The following is an 18953-nucleotide window of genomic DNA, read 5'->3' as shown; positions in this document are numbered from 1 at the left end:
CCTCTCCAAATGAGATAACATCTTGGGGCACTGACTACACCTCACTGTATTTGTAAAGCACTGAGCCCTCTTTTCAGTCACAAACATTCTGGGCTAGAACCAATAATGGGAGGTGAAAAATTTTAATAACGCATTACCAAGCCATTCAGCCAGTCAAATCCCTCCATAACTTACTTCTGCCGTGATGCTGACTGAATGCTGTCAGCTGCCAACGACAAGGCAGGTGGTTAGTGGAGACTACTGCTTCTTCTGCAAGAACTCGCTTTATTACTACCTTGTGGTGCCCTGGTGCGCCAAACTCTCTCATTTTTCTATTTCATTCATCAATAGTGTCCTGTCATGCGCCTATATGACAAATTCTCTGGGGTAGGAGCGCTCTTTTGTTGTTACCTATCTGTACAGTGTCCTGCACGGTGATGCCTGACACTTGCCCGGGGACCCTATGCTCTACTGTTGTACAAATCTCCGCTGTGACCAACACCACAACTACTCGCTTCTTTATACCCCTTGTACCGCGATAGGTGCCCACATACAGACTACATTTTAACAATTGCTGCAGTTCTTGAGAGTCAGGTATTTGGTGAAAAGCTTTCCTCATCCCTTCTAAAAAGCCTCTCTCTCACATAGCATTCATTCATGTTAATACACGAAAAGATCTAGTAGGCCTAGCAGTCTCGTTAATTACTGCTTACTCCAGGTAGTGAGTCACTTTTAGAGACCATATATAAAAAAATGTTCTTGGATGCAAAGAATTCCGGTCTAGACCAAAATGACCAGATTGCCTTAATAATTAAAGCACAGAATTGGAAAACAAAAGGGGAAGCAGGCTGATGGCTGGGCAGTCCCTCGGGGAGGAAGACACCTCACATCTTCCAACAAAACAAACATCCCCATGGACTTCCAAACTCTGCCGGCACTTTTTCACATGGTCATGTGAGTGAAGGAGTAGCTGGAGGACACAGAATAGATTATTAATCTCCTCATGTCACACTGTCAATCAATCTGAAGGGTTCCCCCTCTCCCCGACTCCCCAAAAACTTCTACTAAGAGCCAGAATAATACACAAACAGAATAAGATTCAATACTCCTGAGTTTTGTACATACTTGACGACTGTTGGAATAACTGCCTCTTTATCTCCACTATTTCCTTAGCCGCCACTCACAGATTTTCTGTGCCTCACGGAATCTGCATTTAAAGAAAATCTGTAAAACAGATCCTTCCAAAGAGAAGGGAGATTCCAGGTTTTATTTCATAACCCGTCCCACTCAGCGAGTTCATGCTCAGCCTGTTCTGTCAACCAATTTATAGCAGCCTCATATAACCTTCTGCAACAAAAGCTTTTACCATAACTTGCGCTGCAAGTTAACATTTCGTTAGACTAGTCTAATATAGTCAGTGCGACAACAAATGTTCACATGAGGTGTCACCTATTTCTAAATGAATAGCAGCACAGATCCAAACTTTCTCAACCTAAACTATTTTATTTACATTTGGTCACACTCTTCCATATTTGCTCCATTATAATTCCACTGGCTGGGATATACATTTTAAAAAAGTCATTCCCTTTTTTCACAAGGGGAAGGTCAGACTCAGCCTGCACTGATCGGCACAGTCAGAAAAAAGGCTTGGACACTCCAGAGATTAAAAATGAGCTTCAATAGAACACACACAATTTATACATTTGAATAAGTACTTTATATAACACAGCAAGCCCTATTAACCAAGTGGGTGACAGCTGGAATAAGTTCCAGAAGAAAAAAAAAAAGCCACAGCCCCAAATCTATAGATGGATTTAACTATGGTCATGTTCTGAGAAATGTGAAAGCATTCCCACTCTGACAAACAAGTCCTATTAGGCTTTCTACTTCATCCCCTCCCTCTCTCAACAATGCAAGCATGAGAGAGTGTACTTTCTAGCATTCTTTCCAGCCAAGCCTAAGAGTGTTCCCAGTGCTATGGCTTCCCCCACTTCCTCTGGGAGACAATTCTATCATTTTTAGTAGGCGTCATCATCAGGGTGGGTTTTTTCCTGGCATTTTCCCCTTTTTAATTTCATCACATTAATTCTGCTTGTAGATCCTTGATACCATGGCAAAGAATCCTTGACTCTTGGCAATAACTAGTTTTAGACAGGCAGCATAGCACAGAGGTTAGGACGTAAGACACAGCAAGAGAGACCTAGATTCCATTCTTGGCTCTGGCACCATCTTGTCCTGTGATCTTGGATAAATCACTTAGGGTAAACATTTCAGATGTGCCTTACTCTCAGTGAAAGTCAATGGAACTTCGGCAATTCTGAACATTTTAATCTGTTTTAATTTCCTCCTCTCGAAGATGAACAATGATGCTCACCCACATCTGAGCTATGGAGAAGGAGAGCACTATGTAAGAGCTAAGCACTTAACATACTTCCTATTTCTAGTGTGGAAATGCGTGACCAGTCCCTGGATGACCAGTTTTATATGTGAAATCAAATACAACTCTTCCCATGAAATTATACCACCTTCCTCATCCCAGCCAATGTGGAAGGGTAGCAAGCAGCATCCAGGTCTGTAACAAAGATGTGACACGGCAGGAACAACTGAAGTTACTGGATAACTAAAAGGTCATAAAACCAGAAATGTACAGTGATGCAAAGAACTATACTGTCAGCGGGAGAAGAGAGGCCAGGGGACAGGATGGGAAAGGAGAAGACAGATTGAACGCACGTGCTGTATTGGTCTGCAACCAAAATTATTTGATTGGGTAAAACAAAATTAAAGTTTCCCTGAGCAGCAATGGCCACTTAATACACTTCATTTGTTTCAAATTTATTCACCACAAAGCCAGATTTTGATCTCAGTTACATCAGTGTAAGCCTAAAGAAAATCCACTGATTTTAGTCAGTGTTACTGGGATCAGAATCTGGCCTGGTACCTCTGAAGTGCATGAAGAGAAGCTCTCTCCAAGAATAGGACAATGACTACTGGCTGCTCCAAACCCTAGGCTGGCCTAATGTAACTGTAAAAAGACATTCTACCAAAAAAGAATATCCACGTAATCTGCTGGCTAGAAGTTTAGAAATTATGTCTCTGGTTACTTTAGAAAACAAAGGATTTTACCGGCATGCACAAAATAGTTTTCCACATTATAGAGAATGTTTACAGGTTTAAGTAAGGTTTCTGCTTTATAGCATTATAACCAGCAGCCTTCCAAAAAAGGAAGCAAGAATATTTCAGCTCCAGTTTGGGACTCGCTCCATTTTTCAGATCAGATTGGCACACATACTCACTATGCCTCTGCAAACTGGCAAAAATAAGGACGAGTGAAGGGGAGAGGTGGAGCAGATGACAAACGTTTCTTCTCTTCCCACTTTAAAATATTTCCTAGTGGGAATAATATCTTCTTCTAGCCTTAGTCCCATTCATATGGGGTCAGCTCTTTGAGTTCTCCTCCATTACAGTCTGTCTTGAAACAGTTCAGAATCTCCACAGCTGGGCTTCCAAACCTTCTCTTACCCTCCACTTCTTAAACTTAACATCCTGCTTCCTATACATTCTTCAGATCTTTTTTATACATGTCCAAATTATCTAAGCCTGGATTCCTCATCTTTTCTATAATTAGTACCACTTTTACATTTCCCTTAATTTGTTTGTTCTGAACATGATCCATGCATGTTAACATTTTAATTTCCACGGTGTTTAAGATCTGTTCCTCTCTCTTCTTCAGTGCCAGCATTCAGAGCAATACAAAAGTGCAGACCTAATTACTGTCTTGTATATCTGACCTTTTCAGTTTGATAGGCATCCTTCTATCTCAAATCACTCCACTCATTTCTCTCCATTTAGTCCATGCCTTTCCAGTTCTACATGTAAGGTCATTTCTGAGTTCACCATTATCCTATAGTATTTAATCTAGATACTTGAAAATCTGTACCTTTGGCACTGGCTGGCCCCCCCAGGGTATAGCTACATAGCAAGCAGGATACTGCAGCAGTGCGTCTCAGAAGCTGGGTCTACAGGCTCATGCTGCAGAGTTAAAAATAGCCTGTAGACTAGTATAGATGTTCTGAGTAGGCTTCAGAGCTGGAGTTCCAGACCAAGCATCTCCACAACAATTTTTAACCAAGTAGCATGAGCCCCGCAAACTTGAGTCTGTAGACCCAGGTTCTGAGACTAGCGGCCACAGGATCCTGCTTGCTGTGAAGACACATTCCCTGACAGAGTCTCCTTGTCTTCCCAGTGGGAAGAACGTGTGAGAGAGAAAAATGTCCAGCTTAGCTTAAGAACTACTTAGTTAGTCAAACAAGGAAAAACCTGAGAGGTCTCAAATTCAGCAATACATTTAAGCACATGCTTATTTATAGCACACGCTTAAGCCCATCCCTACTGAGCAAAGCACTTTGAAGCAATACTCCACCCCTTCCACCTACCCACAAACATGCAAAAGAGACTCTCAATGATCTTCATTCCTAGAAACTAAATGATAAATATCACAGAAGTCTCCTACAATTTCAATTCTTGTAGGACAAGACCATTGTGACACAACGTCTGACTGTTTAGTAGTAACACATGAGTAGATGCGTTCACAGAGCACAACAGAAGTAACAGTGAGTGGTTCCAACTTAGTGTAGTAAACTTCCTGATGGTAGTATGTCCAAGATTTAGGTCTTGTTTTTACCAAAAAATTACAACTATTATGTTTCATAAAATATGTTCATGAATTTATTAATAATTGGAATGAATACAGGTTTATTCTGTTATATTCCCCTGCAGTGCTTGCAAGCCACACACTGCAGCATTGTGCTAATCCATGAGGACTATAAAGTTAAATCAAACTAACTGCAAATTAAAGTTAACTGATTGGTCTATTTTCATTACCCAAGCTGAGAGAAACGCAGATAGTAAACAGCATCAGTGCTGAAAAGTCAATTCAGTTTGTCAGATTTTTCCAGGGATTCTTAGCAACACAGATAAGTAATTACCCCCTTCCTTCACTTTAGATATGGTTTTCAATCAGAATCCCTTTACAAAATAAAAACAAACAGCTTCGTTCGACTATGATTCAAACAACGTAGATTTAGGGGAAATGTGACATTTAAGCTAACCTTCATTAGTTTAAAAACAGTACTTTCAGAGTCACACCACTATAACACAAGCATAAAACAATTACATGGATTCTCTTCCTTGCTGAGCATCTGGTAATGTTAGAGAGCACAACAAAATGGGGTTGCTAGGATAGGCACTATGACAGTTTTTCCAGCAAGGTTCCACAGCCCTCAGCAAGGATCCCTTTGTGATCTAATCAAGCCACCCTTCCAATCAAGCCAGGAGTTCGGGCAGGATGGTCCCGTGGGCCGTAGTTTGTCCACCCCTGCTTTATAGTCTATGTTAGTCATGAAAGCACAAGACTGTCACCTGCTTCCTCTTTTTTCTCTCCTATAACTCCACATGTTGCTAAGACAGGGAAAGCACAGTAAGATCCCGGGCGGGGGGGTGTCTTGTGGCACTGTGTTGCAATATAATTGGGGAGGAATAGAAGATGACACACAGCTTGTAAGGATTCAAGAGCAACAGTCCATAATTTATGGCCCTTGAGGAATATTTATCTCCTGGTGCTCTTTACAAAGATGGTCTTACTAGACCAGGGTTTGAAACCTTTCAGAAGTGGTGTGCCGAGGTCTTCATTTATTCACTCTAATTTAAGGTTTTGCGTGCCAGTCATACATTTAATGTTTTACGAAGGTCTCTTTCTATAAGTCTATAATATATAACTAAACTATTGTTGTATGTAAAGTAAATAAGGTTTTTAAAATGTTTAAGCAGCTTCATTTAAAATTACATTAAAATGCAGAGCCCCCTGGACTGGTGGCCAGGACCTGGGCAGCGTGAATGCCACTGAAAATCAGCTTACGTGCCACCTTCGGCACCCATGCCATAGGTTGCCTACCCCTGTGCTAGATCATAGGCTCAGGTGAGGACCTGTTGCTTCCATCAAAATGATCAAGTCCTCATGTGGAACAGATGTCCTCATTCTTTGAATAATATAAGCAAATGCTTTGCACCTGTCCCTCTGGAATTTGTGGTTTGGATCAGCCCACCTGGTGCTTAAGTGTGTCCATCAGAGAGCAATGGAACAGCATAGAAACAGATACTGTAGTTTTCTTCTTAAAATTACAATAGAATTGAAAAGTATCTAAAATACTTGATCAGGCTTTAAGCTTCAGAAAGGGATGGCACGAATCCTATTTTTTTCCTATGATGCTGTTATATTTCCACTCTTCAATCCCCTTCCCAAGAGAGATGCAGAACTGATCAGGATTATGATGTTATCTATATTCCCTGACTCTTCGGTCCCAGCAGGAGAGTAAAGATTATTAAAACTACAATTGCAATGCTTGTTCGTTTACATCATCATCTTCGGATGCTGACTTCAGCTTTATCCTGGGCTGGGAAATAAATTTGTCGAGATATCAGTTTGCTGGAAGAGTGTTTAAATGTTGTTTCCAAACTCATTTTCCAGTCCACTATAGGAAATGAGCATATAGATGCAGCTTTAGAGAAACTGAAGCAAATACAATTTACAGTATCAGGGGACCACCTCATAGCAATTTGGTCTTGCCGGTGCACACTCAGTCAAACTGTGTTAGAACCCCATTTTGGAACTGTAAAGACAAACGTTGCAGTACATTTCAATATCTTTTTAATATGGTTTGATTGCATCCACACGTGAGACCACATTGTACAGCAGTATAATTAGAGCAATACCATGCTGTAACACCATCCCTCAATGGTAACTTTTGCTGGGAAGATTATAGTGTATGTAACACATAAGACCCTAAAAACTGTATGAAGGACCCAGCTGCAATACAGTGGTGGCCCAATGTGGTTCAAGTCTTCCCATAAAAATAGGGGTATTAGTGTCTGCTACAGACCACCAAATCAAAATAGGGAACAAGATGACCATCTCCTTATGCATCCCCCATCTGTAGAGGAAAAAACCTGCGTGATCGTGGGGACTTCAATTTCAGTGACACATACTGGAGGTCTCATGCTGCCAGTACTAAAACATCCTTGGATTTTTTAAACAGTACAGATAAAAACTTCCTAACTCAAAAAGTGTTCCAGCCAAAACAAGCAACTCTTTATTAGACCATGTCCTGACAGAAAGAGAAACTGACCACAGAACTAAAAATTAACCTTGATCATATTTATAATGTCCAAGCAGAATAAAGTACAACCAATTTTCACACACACACACACACACACACACACACACACACCCTCTTTAATACGGCCAGTTTCACAAAACTGAAAACAATTATGAGTGAACTGAGCTGGGAAGAAGAATTTAATCAGAAAAATGTGTATGATAATTAGAAATCATTTAAGGATACCTTACTAGATGCCCCAAAAGTCACAACTGAGGAAGTCAGCCAGGCTGGTTTAAAAACTGACCTGGTTTAGAGGGGAAGTTTTATAAAAATAAATTTTATATATAAATAAAACAAAATGGAAGAAATAGGAAACTCTTAGTAATTAATATAAATCAGAAGTTGGGAACTGTAGAAAATTGATAAGGGAAGCAAAGGGACACAAGACAACATCTATGGCCAGCACTGTTAAGGACCATAAGATGTTTTATTTTATATATACGAATGAATGAATAAATAAATATATGGAACAAAAAGATTCCCTCCAGTGGTATTGGTCCATTACAAGATGGATATGGTAGAATTATCAAATAATAATGCAGAAAAGGCAGATGTGTTCAATAAATATTTCTGTTCTGTATTTGGGGAAAAAAGATTATATAGTCTCATTATATGATGATAATCTCTCTTTTTCCATCCCATTAGTATCTCTGGAGGATGTTAAACAGAAACTACTAAGGTTTAAAACTTAAATCAGCAGGCCCAAATAACCTCCATTCAAGAGTTTTAAAAGAGCTAGCTGAGGCACTTGCTGGACCATTAATGTTGATTTTCTGTACGTCTTGGAACACTGGGGAAGGTTCAGAAGACTGGAAGAAAGCTAATGTTGTGCCAATTTAAAAAAAAAAGTTGTAAAATGGGATGGCCTGGGAAACTATAAGTCTGTAAGCCTGACACCAATACCAGGCAAGATAATGATGCAGCTGATATGGGACTTAATAAAGATTAAAGAAAAGTAATATAATTAATACAAATCAACATGGGTTTATGGAAAACAAATCTTGTCAAACTCACTTGATTTTTTTTTGGTGAGATTACAAGCTTGGTTGGTAAAGGTAATAGTGTTGATATAACATACTTTGACTTGGTACCACACAACATTTTGATTATAAAACTCAAATATAAAATTAACATGGCATACATTAAACGGATTCAAAAAACTGGCTAACTGAGAGATCTCAAAATGTAACTGTAAACCAGGAATTGTCATCAAGAGGGTATTTTTCCAGTTAGGTGCTGCAGGAATCAGTTCTTGGTCCTACGCTGTTTAATATTTTTATCCATAACCTGGAAGAAAACAAAACCATCTCTCAAAGTTTGCATAGGACATAAACAGTGGGAAAGTGGGAAATAATTAAGAGGACAGGTCACTGATTCAGAAGGATCTGGATCTCTGGGTAAACTGGGCACAAGCAAACAATGTGCGTTTTAATACAGCTAAATCTATACATCTAGGAACAAAGAATGTAGGCCATACTTACAGGATGGGGACTCTATCCCAGGAAGCAGTGAGTCTGAAAAAGATGTGGGGTCTTGGTGGATAATCAGCTGAACACGAGCTTCCAGTGTAACGCTGTGGCCAAAAGAGATCATGCACCCCAGGACGGCATTAACAGGGTAATCTTGAGTAGGAATAGAGAATTATTTTTCCTCAGTATTTGGCACCAGTGTGACCACTCTAGGAATACTGTGTCCAGTGCTTATACCCATAATTCAAGAAGGATGTTGATATATTGGAGAGAATTCAGAGAAGAGCCACGAGACTGATTAAAGGATTAGAAAACATGTATTATGGTGACAGACTCAAGAAGCTCCCTGTATTTAACTTAAAGAGAAGGTCCGGGGTGACTTGATGACAGTCTGTAAGTATCTACATGGGAAACAAATATTTAATAATGGGTTCTTCAATTTAGCAGTGAAAGGTGTAACATGATCCACTGGCTAGAAGCTGAAATTCAGACTGGAAACAAGGCATATATTTTGACAGCAGGGGTAATTAACTATTGGAACAATTTACCATGGACTGTGGTAGATTCGCTGTCAATGACCATTTTAAAATCAATATTGGATTTTTTTCTAAAATAATACGTTCTCAGAATTGTTTTGGAGAAGTTCTATGGCCAGTGTTATACAGGAGATCAGACTAGATGATCACTATGGTCCCTTCTGCCCTTGAAATCTATGTCTATGAAGGAAAATAGTATTAAAGAAGAGTGGCACAGACCTGAATTGCATAGAATTAGTAGTTCTGTAGACTGGTTCGGCCCTGTCACCTCAGGCAAAATAAAACTATTTTATATCCAAGTCTGGCCACTACTGGATCTCCCAACATGATAGTTTTTAATTAACACAGGGAAAAACAAATCTTACAAGGGATGGAAAAAGAAAGAAGGAGGGGAAAGTAAGCTTTTGCCACTTGTTCTTGTTGATATTAGAGCTGAACGAGTAATTCAGAACCACAACCAGACTATTATTTAGCTAGCTACAAGCAAATCACAATTTCTTCAATTTGATTTATTAGAAATTATTCATGTCTTTTGTGATTTTTTGATCTATAAATTAATTGGGAACATTTCTCTGATGAATATTTGACTCTCGAGCAACAGTTAGCCATGACTGGTCAAGTTAAATCACAAGGTTTGGTTTCTGGTCCCTGATTTGATGAGTGAACAACATACTTCTGGAATGCATATTATTTGAACTTCAGTAGCACTTACAGGCCCCAAAGAAGAGCAGGGACCCACTACACTGGTGTCTGTACAAATACATAGTGAAAGACAGTCCCTGTCCTGAAGAGTTTATAACGGAAATAAATCAGACAAAGATCGGAGAAAAGCAATGTCATCCCTGTTTTACAGATGGAATTAAGTAATTTGCTTAAGGTCACACAGGAAATCTGTGGCAGAGCCAGGAAACCATATCTCTCAATTCCCAGTCCGGTGCCTTAACCACAAGGCCAATCCTCTCTATCTAATCATACATACAAATTTAAAATTCAGTTTCCACAAATACTGATACACGTGACTTGGAAATTCACTTTCCATGAGCATTCATGGAAGTCAAACTCAGTTGCATGAACTCTTGAGGAAAGCAAACACAAAAGGTCTGATCAAAATGAATTAAAACAATACAACTGAATATTGGCAGAAAATATTTTGCAGTATTCAACCAGCTCTGGTGATCTAAATTAAATGTAAGATTCTTTTCAAGCATTTAGGCTTCTTTAGATTTCATTCCTAACTTCAAGAGAGGCTTCTCTCCCTGCCCCCTTTTCCCCCCAAAAAGGGAGACCCTTCTGCAGGCAAAACTAAATTCAAGGCCTGTAGATATGGCTTTGTTTATTTTATCAGCAGTAAGATCCCTTGAAATTTTACAACCATAAATGGTAGGGCCATGTTCGCTTTGTATACTGTAGTTAATGAAAATCACCTGGTTTTGAAAACACATGAAGCCACATATACCATGAAAATTCTCCTCATCCCCATAAGTGAGAATAAACTAATGAGCTTAGGCTAACTTTGAAAATAAAAAGTCTCTCCATTCTAGCTCCAACTCAAAAGTGGAGGAAGGACTTCTCTGTTAAGGTCCACGACCACACAATCTGGCTGCTCTTCTCACAATGCAGAGTCGCACAATATTCCAGAGGCCTAAGCAAAGGGATTCCAGACTTTAGGAATCCAGCTGTTAGGCCTCAAGTAGCCAAGACTTCCCCCAGAATCCACTTCAAAGAACCACAGTTTTGAACTTACCTTCCAAATAGCAGCTGGAGGAAGAGGAAAGTCCTTTTTTCGATTTGCAACCCACCAATTTCAAGCAAATCTCCAACATTTTCATTTGTTAGTTCGGCTTCGGCTTGTGTGATCTCTCCCCTCCCCCTTAGGTTTCACATACACAAAAAAGAGTTTCCCGTTAAGAGATCTAAAAATCCAGCACTCTTAAAACCATGAAAAGAATAAGCCAGAGAGACAGATAATCCACAGGGCCCATAGTACCAGTCCCAGAAACTTAACTCAAGTTTTGCTCCCCTTTTGTTAACTCTTTCGTTGGGAGAGAAAAAAAAATCCTACTAAGTTGGAAGCAGTTACTTCTTGCGGCAGCTCCAAAACTCTGCCATTCTTTCCCTCATACTCTCACTCCGTTAAGCACTTCGTGCAGGCAGAGCTGCTTACGTTAAACTGCCAACAAAGGGCCCCCTTCAGGCTTTGGCTGTCTGACTTCATGACATCAGATAGGCTAGTAACGCCCATAGCATACTTAACCCCTCATTGTTCCAACTTGCCTACGATTTAGGTCAACAGCAGGATTCTACTAACATATTTCTTCAGTAATTTCCAGAGAACAAATCAACCCGTCTTCCTTGCCCTGGGAGCAACGACAGCGTCATCTGAGGCATTTCCTTAGAGTCAAAGAAACTCAAAACAAGGTAGGGGCTAATTATTATTATTTATATAACCCCACAGGTGTATATGGAATTTTACAGCAGTAAGAATGCACAGACTGGCAAAGGACAGACAACGTCCTAGCGCCAAAGAGCAACAGCACTTTACACTAATATTTTGAACTTTACTCCTCTGCAGAGAAGCAACACTGGCAGCCATCCCCATTCACCACACTAAGTAGAATGCAGGAGAGGAATAGCCATTATTCCCCAGGACGTACAATTCAGACACCACTGTGATATTTACTGTTGTATAGACTCACATACGTAGAACTGAAGTAATTATACTTTCTGAATAATTATTACATAGAGCGACAATACTTTTGAGAACCCCAATGGCCTCTCCCACCCTTAATACTGCTTTGCAGGTTTGTGAAGGGTATGGTCTTGCTTGCTGCTCTCCCCAATTTTGTATTTGTGGCATGTCCAACCCGCATGTGGCTCGGCTCCTCGGTTGTCTACATTGATGTACCTCCTTTGTTTAAATATATCAATGTAAAAGCATGTTTCCAGTGGTTTTCAACCTTTTTTCATTTGCAGACCCCTAAAAAATTTTGAATGGAGATGTGGACCCCTTTGGAAATCTTAGACAATCTGCAGACCCCCAGGGGTCTCCAGATCACAGGTTGAAAACCACTGTTCTATGTAACAGTCACCTTTTGTGGACCCCTTAGACATAGTCTGTGGATCTCCACAGGTCCGCAGACCACAGGTTGAAAACCCCTGCTCTACACAGTAGAAATAAAACGGAAAGTATGTAATATGTATTCTTCTAATTCTTAAAAAACCAAAACAAACAAAAAAAACACTTCAGTAGATCACATAGGTACACACCATCACAACGTGTGGAACACCGTTGCTGCAAACATGACTAGAGCTCTTGGGATCCACAAAGAGGAGTGACCCCAGCATGACTTCATATTTTCCCTCCATGTGTTCCCCACCCTGAAAGCTTCTCTCCATATTTGTTTTCATAAGTAATCGCGCCAAAATAAACTATTGCACTTCTCCCTTTCCTCTAACGTTTTCAAATATTTAATATTTCAAGGGAAACTCTGCATGTCTCCAGCATCTGAGAAGCATGTATGTAACACAGCAAACACACAGTCCAGATTCTCCACATACACCTCTACCTCAATATAACGTGATCCAACACGAATTTGGATATAATGCGGTAAAGCAGCGCTCTAGGAGGGCAGGGCTGCGCACTCTGGTGGATCAAAGCAAGTTCGATATAACACCGTTTCACCTATAGCGCGGTAAGATTTTTCGGCTCCTGAGGACAACGTTATATCGAGGTAGAGGTGTACGTTATTTCAGAGCACTGTTTTGCTTCAGAGTTCTGGTCTGTGGAGGTGTATTCTCCCAACAGCACAGCTTGGAAAGAAATCACCAGTCCCTCAACTCATGCCATTTTTTTAAAACTGTAAGAAACACTGTAACTGATCACACCATCAGATGCATTATTTTCTATAGCATAAATCACTTTGCACCCCCGTTTCTGGTTTTATCCACACATCTCAAAACAGATGGGTGAGCACTATTATCCCTATCCCTGTGACTCAATTTAAGTAACTTCCTCAAGTTCACAGTCAGTGGTAGAGACAAGGACAAAACTCTGATCTCTTCACATAAGTATGATGCCTTGCATAGTGCTAGCTCCCTTAAAAAGGAAAAAAGAGTATTGCTTGAGCTGTGCTCTGGGGGTAGATGAACTAAGCAAAGATCCAAAAACAACTGAGGGCTATCTACTCACTCAGAGACTATTTATTTTCCAAATAGATATTGTATGCACCAAGTTTACACTTTTGAAAGATTTAAGCCATTGAATTGTGAAAAGAAGGATTAAACAACAATATTGTGAGGAGGGTTATGCAAGACACACAAGTGACCCAGTCATCACATGCTGATGCTAGGAGTATCATGTTTAGGGAACTGCAATGGAGTAGCAACAAATAATGGCTCTGAATCTCATGTTGTGATGCTTACTTATACTGACCTATTCTACTTTTCCATGTCATGAATCTTCACTAACATCCTATCCTTTCAACTGCAGCTGCAGGAATGCAGAATTCCAATGGAATTACCAAGACCACCTCCATTAACACTCAACAGCCTCATTATGAATACGGTAATACAAGCAATGCCAATGGAATGAATAAGGATTACATTTACTATGCGAAGTGATTCGTGCTCAATGCTTTCAAGCCAGGTTTCAAATTCTCTTTATTCCCTTCCTTAGATACAGGCAATAGCTATATCAACACCTAAACATACTTCTGAAGAGAGCACATTCAATTCCCTGTTACTAAATCTGAACACTTAAAATGAGTGGGTATATTCAAGATTTCTGAGTAGTTTCTTAAATTTCCTTGTCAAATTACAGGACACTTCCATCTAGCACAGTCCTTTTAGTGGTTGAGTGGAGTATGTGCATGGATATTCTGTTAACTAATGTAGTTGCTTTTCCTTTTCATTGTTACTATGCATTTAACATACAAAGATTGAGACCATATTGACACAACGATATTACATCTATCTAGTTTGTTTGCTCTCCATGCAGTTATTTAACTCTATTAAATTGAAGTGCATCGAAACCTCTTTGTTATGTTGGTTTAAGGTACTTTCCCCTTGTTAATCATTGCATACACACAGCTCTGCCCCTGTTCTACTTAACTGCTCAGCATTCTGGGCAGACATTCCATGGTGCAATATTCCTCAGTTCAGCTCTGTGACTTTTCTCACAGGGCATTGTGGGATGGCTACTGGAAACTAGAGGAATTCTGGGACGGATGGGGGCAGGGTCAAACTAAAATTCCCATGATTCATATCCTGGCTTCCATTAATTTTGCCACTGACATTTTCAGGTAAAATCAGGTAGCGTAGACCCACTGCAGAGTGCCGTGATCATGGCAGTAATTAGTACAAACAAGATGACACGTGCATTTGGTTAACAAGGAAAGTACACTGGCAAAACAAAGTGATCTGAAGGGCTTCCATACAAATATAGTTAAATTGGCAATGGGACCAGCACCAGGAGTGCTCCCTTGTCTTCATTTGCTCTGACAGTGTCTTGTAGATATCTGCATTCTGGTGACTCTTCTCCAGATTGGATTAAATATGCTGCTCTCCAAAGAGGGCCATTAAGTCCAGGACTTCTGAAGAAGTCTATGTGAAAGGCACACGGGGTCATAGTAGCTATATCGAGTATGTAAATTCATTACTACCTGGTATCAGAAAAGATTACTCATGGCTGCCTGCCACCATTTCAATGAAGAGATGACATCAGGTCAAGATGATCCCAAAGCAATGGTGGGGCACAGAGGTACACAGACAGGTCAATCCAGGTGTGAAGCAATGCAATGTGGAACTGAAGGACTGCCAGAAGTGACATAGTTATGAATGAACACACTCATCATGAAGTGGACTTAGCTACGACATATTTTGGTTTAAAAACAGATTGTGTGCGGACATGAGGCACTTTGAGGTGAGCTGACTACAATGACGCTGATGTAACACTGCTGTATACATAAGGCCTGAGTACCCAATAGCTGGACTTTACTGACGACACTACTGTGTCGACACGAGAATTTCTCCCGGAGGTGTAGCTAATCCAAAGCCTCGAGAGGCAGTAGCTATGTTGACATGTGAAGCTCTCTTGTCAACACAGCACTGTCTACACGGGGTTCAGTATAACTATGTCTGGGGCCCTACCAAGCTCACACCCATGAAAAACGCGTCACAGACTGCAAAATCTGATCCCCCCCCATGAAATCTGGCTTTCTGTGTGCTATACTATACATATTTCACAGGGGAGACCAGCACTTCTCAAATTGAGGGTTGTGACCCAAAAGAGAGTTGCAGGGGGGTCAAAAGGTTATGGGGGGCATGGTATTGCCTCCCTTACCATTGCACTGCCTTCAGAGCTGGATGGCTGGAGACCGGCGGCTGTTAGCTGGGCACCTAGGTCTGAAGGCAGCACCCCGCCAGCAGCAGCGCGGGAGTATGGGTGGCAATAGCATAGCATGCCATCCTTACTTCTGCGCTGCTGCCTTCAGAGCTGGGTGGCTGGAGAATGGTGGCTACTGACTGAGGGCCCAGCTCTGCAGGCAGCAGCACAGAAGTAAGGGTGGCAATAGCACGCCATGCCATTCTTACTTCTACGCTGATGCTGGCAGCAGCTCTGCCTTTAGAGTTGGGCTCCGGCGCTTTCCAGTTGCCCAGCTCTGAAGGCAGCGTCGCCGCCAGCAGCAGTGCAGACGTAAGGATGGGTAGTAAAGCAACACCCCCATCCAACTCCTTTTTGGGTCAGGACCCCTACAATTATAACACCATGAAATTTCAGATTTAAAAAGCTGAAATAATGAAATTCATAATTTTTAAAATCCTCTTGACTGTGAAATTGACCAAAATGAACCAGGAATTTGGTAGGGCCCTAACTATGTTGCTCAGGGGTATGAATTTTTCACCCGAGCAACATAGTCATACTGATATAGGTCTGTAGTGTTGATCTGGCCTAAGGCAACTTTATTTCTGAATGGGAGTGCCCACTCAAAGGTTTAATGTGCTTTAACTCACGCATGTTCAATTCACTCCAATAGTGAAGTTGGCTGAACTTCCCACATAGACAAGCCCTTTGTGATCCCATTACTGTCAACTTCATCCATTCCCTCCTCATTTTCCATACTGTGTGTTACTCTCACTTGGATCAGGACAAACTAGACTGTAAGCACTGATGGCAAGGACCTTAGTCTTCATTTATATTGTGCGGTAAAAATAATGAGTATCGGATAAACAAAAATCACAGTGGTGCCATTACATGCACAATGCTCTTCTAATTGTTAAACCAATTGACCCCTTTAATCACCCCCCCCACACACACACAAATCCTGGTCAACAGAAGTGTGCTGATTTCAGGATTATAGTGACTGATTCAACCTTAAAGTCAGTTGTTCCTGGACATAAGAGCAAAAAACATTTACACAAGTCTTGTATGAGCTTCTGTAATATGCAATTTTTTTTTATTTCTTACTTTTTAAAATTACCTCCAGAGGTTTGTTACAGCAGTAGGTGGGTGAGATTCTGTGGCCTGCATTGTGCAGGAGGTCAGACTAGATGATCATAATGGTCCCTTCTGACCTTAAAGTCTATGAGTCTATGAGGTCTGGGCATCAACTCTTCCAGAAGACCATGCAAGTTAAACACCACTAATGTGCATGATGGTTGCAATGGGAGGCTCAGACTCCATAAGCAGCAAGTGAACTCTGGGATGATCTCACAGTAAAGAGGAGATGGCGCAGATTTTGCTATGATCACATTTAAAGCAGACAGTGCTTTTCACCAATTTTCAAGTGCAGCTGAACTTTATTTTAAAATCTGCATCTGTGATTTAAAAAAAGGCAGCGGCTTTTGAGCCCCCAAAGTAGTAGCAGCGGTTTGTTTGTTTTTTGAAGGCAGGTGTTAAATGCACAAGGATGGAAAAAGTCAGTTGAAAGGCATGCAGCATAAGCTAGAGGATAAAGAAAGGGACTGAATGAGAAAACAGACACTCTGTACTCAACTTCGGTGCAAACTTGATTGGTGTCATTTAAACCCTGTGCCTCAGTTACCCCATCTGTAAATGGGGCTCATCACTTCACAGGAAGTGTTAGGGAGAGTTAATTCATTGATTGGAGAGCACTTTGTGATCCTTGGAAGGATAGGGCAACAGAACTAGAAAGGCTTTCTTAATAATACACTTCTTAATATGCCACTGCTCCTGGCCTATGATCCACACAAGCAAGACCAAATTGCATTATAGCACAATCAAAGAATTACTGTTTTAGACTGCTCTGCTCTGGCATGGAAAGTTTCACAGTGCAGGTGGACCCTACAAAATGGGATTTATAACAGTTTAACACCATCCTTAGCTCCTCCCCCCACCAAAAATGTCACTGTTCACACATGGAAAACATGCTAGATCTTATGAGCAACCACTACGTTTTAAAATACAATTGTAGCCAGTACAACTTTGATCTCAGCGCAAATGGAGAGTTTCCTCCCCTCCATGGGCTAGTCCGGACTTCTTTTAGACACTGATTTAACTGTAAGGCTCAACCGGGGTCCTCAAACTGCTGTGGTGGTCTCCACTTGTCAGTTGTTTTTTTTTGGCAGCTACCAAGGTCTCTGATATCGGGGACTGGCAACTGAGGAGCTCTGGTGGGGTTAACTCTGACTTCCAGTGTCATCAGTCCCATGCAGCACAGAATTCTTTGTCTGATGCAGACCAAATTTTAAACCAGCTTGCAGTGAATAAAACTTCAGCGCACTATGCATAATTAGGTAACAAGAACTTCACTTTTATATGCCAAGGAAAACATGGAAAAATCTTAGACTGGATTCACCACGATCAGTAAAGATAACGCTAGCACAGATCATATGGGGTGGCCAAACATACTGACCCTCCGAGCGGCATACAATAATCTTCAGAAGTTTGAGCGCAGAGCACACCCCATGGGGCTGAAGTGCAGCAGGTGCACCCTGCAGAGCTGAAGTACTGACCTCCCCTCCACACGGGGCAGAAGCCCTTAGCCCAGAGGTCCCCAAATTGTGGGGTGCGCCTCCCTAGAAGGGTGCAGAGGAACGTTCGGGGGGGCATGATGGGCCCAGGCCAGCCCCCACAGATGGTGAGGATGGAGTGTCACTCAGCCCCACCCCAGTTCTGCTCCAGCCTTGCCCCCAGCCATGGCCCCAGCTCCTGTCCCCATGCCTGGTCCCCATCACCAGCCACGGCCCCCACTTTGGAAGTGGGGTTCCCTAACTGTGTGTGGGGAGCGATGGATGGCACACATTTTCCAATTTTGGCACCAGACCATCTTGGGACAGAGTACATCAATAGGAAGGGGTACTTCTCCATGGTGTTTCAGGCACTTGTGGATCACCGACAGCGTTTCACTGAGATCAACGCGACGCCCACATCTTCAGGAACACGGTGTGGTACAGAAAATTACAAGCGGGGACTTTCTTTCCAAACAAGAAGATTACCGTAGAGGATGTTGAAATGCCCATAGTGGGACCCAGCATATCCCTTACAGTTGTGGCTCATAAGCCACGAGACATCTGGACAGCAACTACAGGCCGAAGTAGGTGCCAGATGACAGCTGAATGTGCCTTTGGCAGATTAAAGGTGAGCTGGCAATGCCTTTATGGTAGGCTAAACTTTAATGAGGGTAATATTCCCATGGGCATAGTCGTGTGCTGTACATTGCATAACATCTACGAAAATACGGATGCAAGGTTTGCTTGGGGGTGGAGTGCTGAGGCAGACTGCTTGGCCGCTGATT

General features: G+C 41.5%; 1 protein-coding gene across 7 annotated transcripts in view; it reads right to left on the bottom strand.

Moving 5' to 3' along the window:
- ABL1 (ABL proto-oncogene 1, non-receptor tyrosine kinase) overlaps positions 1-18953 on the bottom strand; it is a 126756-nt gene that overhangs the window by 31915 nt on the left and 75888 nt on the right. Inside the window, exon 1 of one of the 7 annotated variants that reach the window (XM_032797668.2) lies at positions 10943-11579. The exons of the other annotated variants lie outside the window; for them this stretch is intronic. Coding sequence (XP_032653559.1) covers positions 10943-11027 — 85 coding nt within the window. The 5' untranslated portion in view covers positions 11028-11579. Of the gene's footprint in view, positions 1-10942; positions 11580-18953 lie in introns of those variants that run through there. 7 annotated transcript variants of the gene reach the window in all.

This window comes from Chelonoidis abingdonii, chromosome 24, assembly GCF_003597395.2.
Source record: "Chelonoidis abingdonii isolate Lonesome George chromosome 24, CheloAbing_2.0, whole genome shotgun sequence".
In the NCBI taxonomy this organism is placed as follows: Eukaryota; Metazoa; Chordata; order Testudines; family Testudinidae; genus Chelonoidis; species Chelonoidis abingdonii.
The sequence above is the reverse complement of the archived record's forward strand: the minus strand, read 5'-3'. Positions and strand labels throughout refer to the sequence as shown.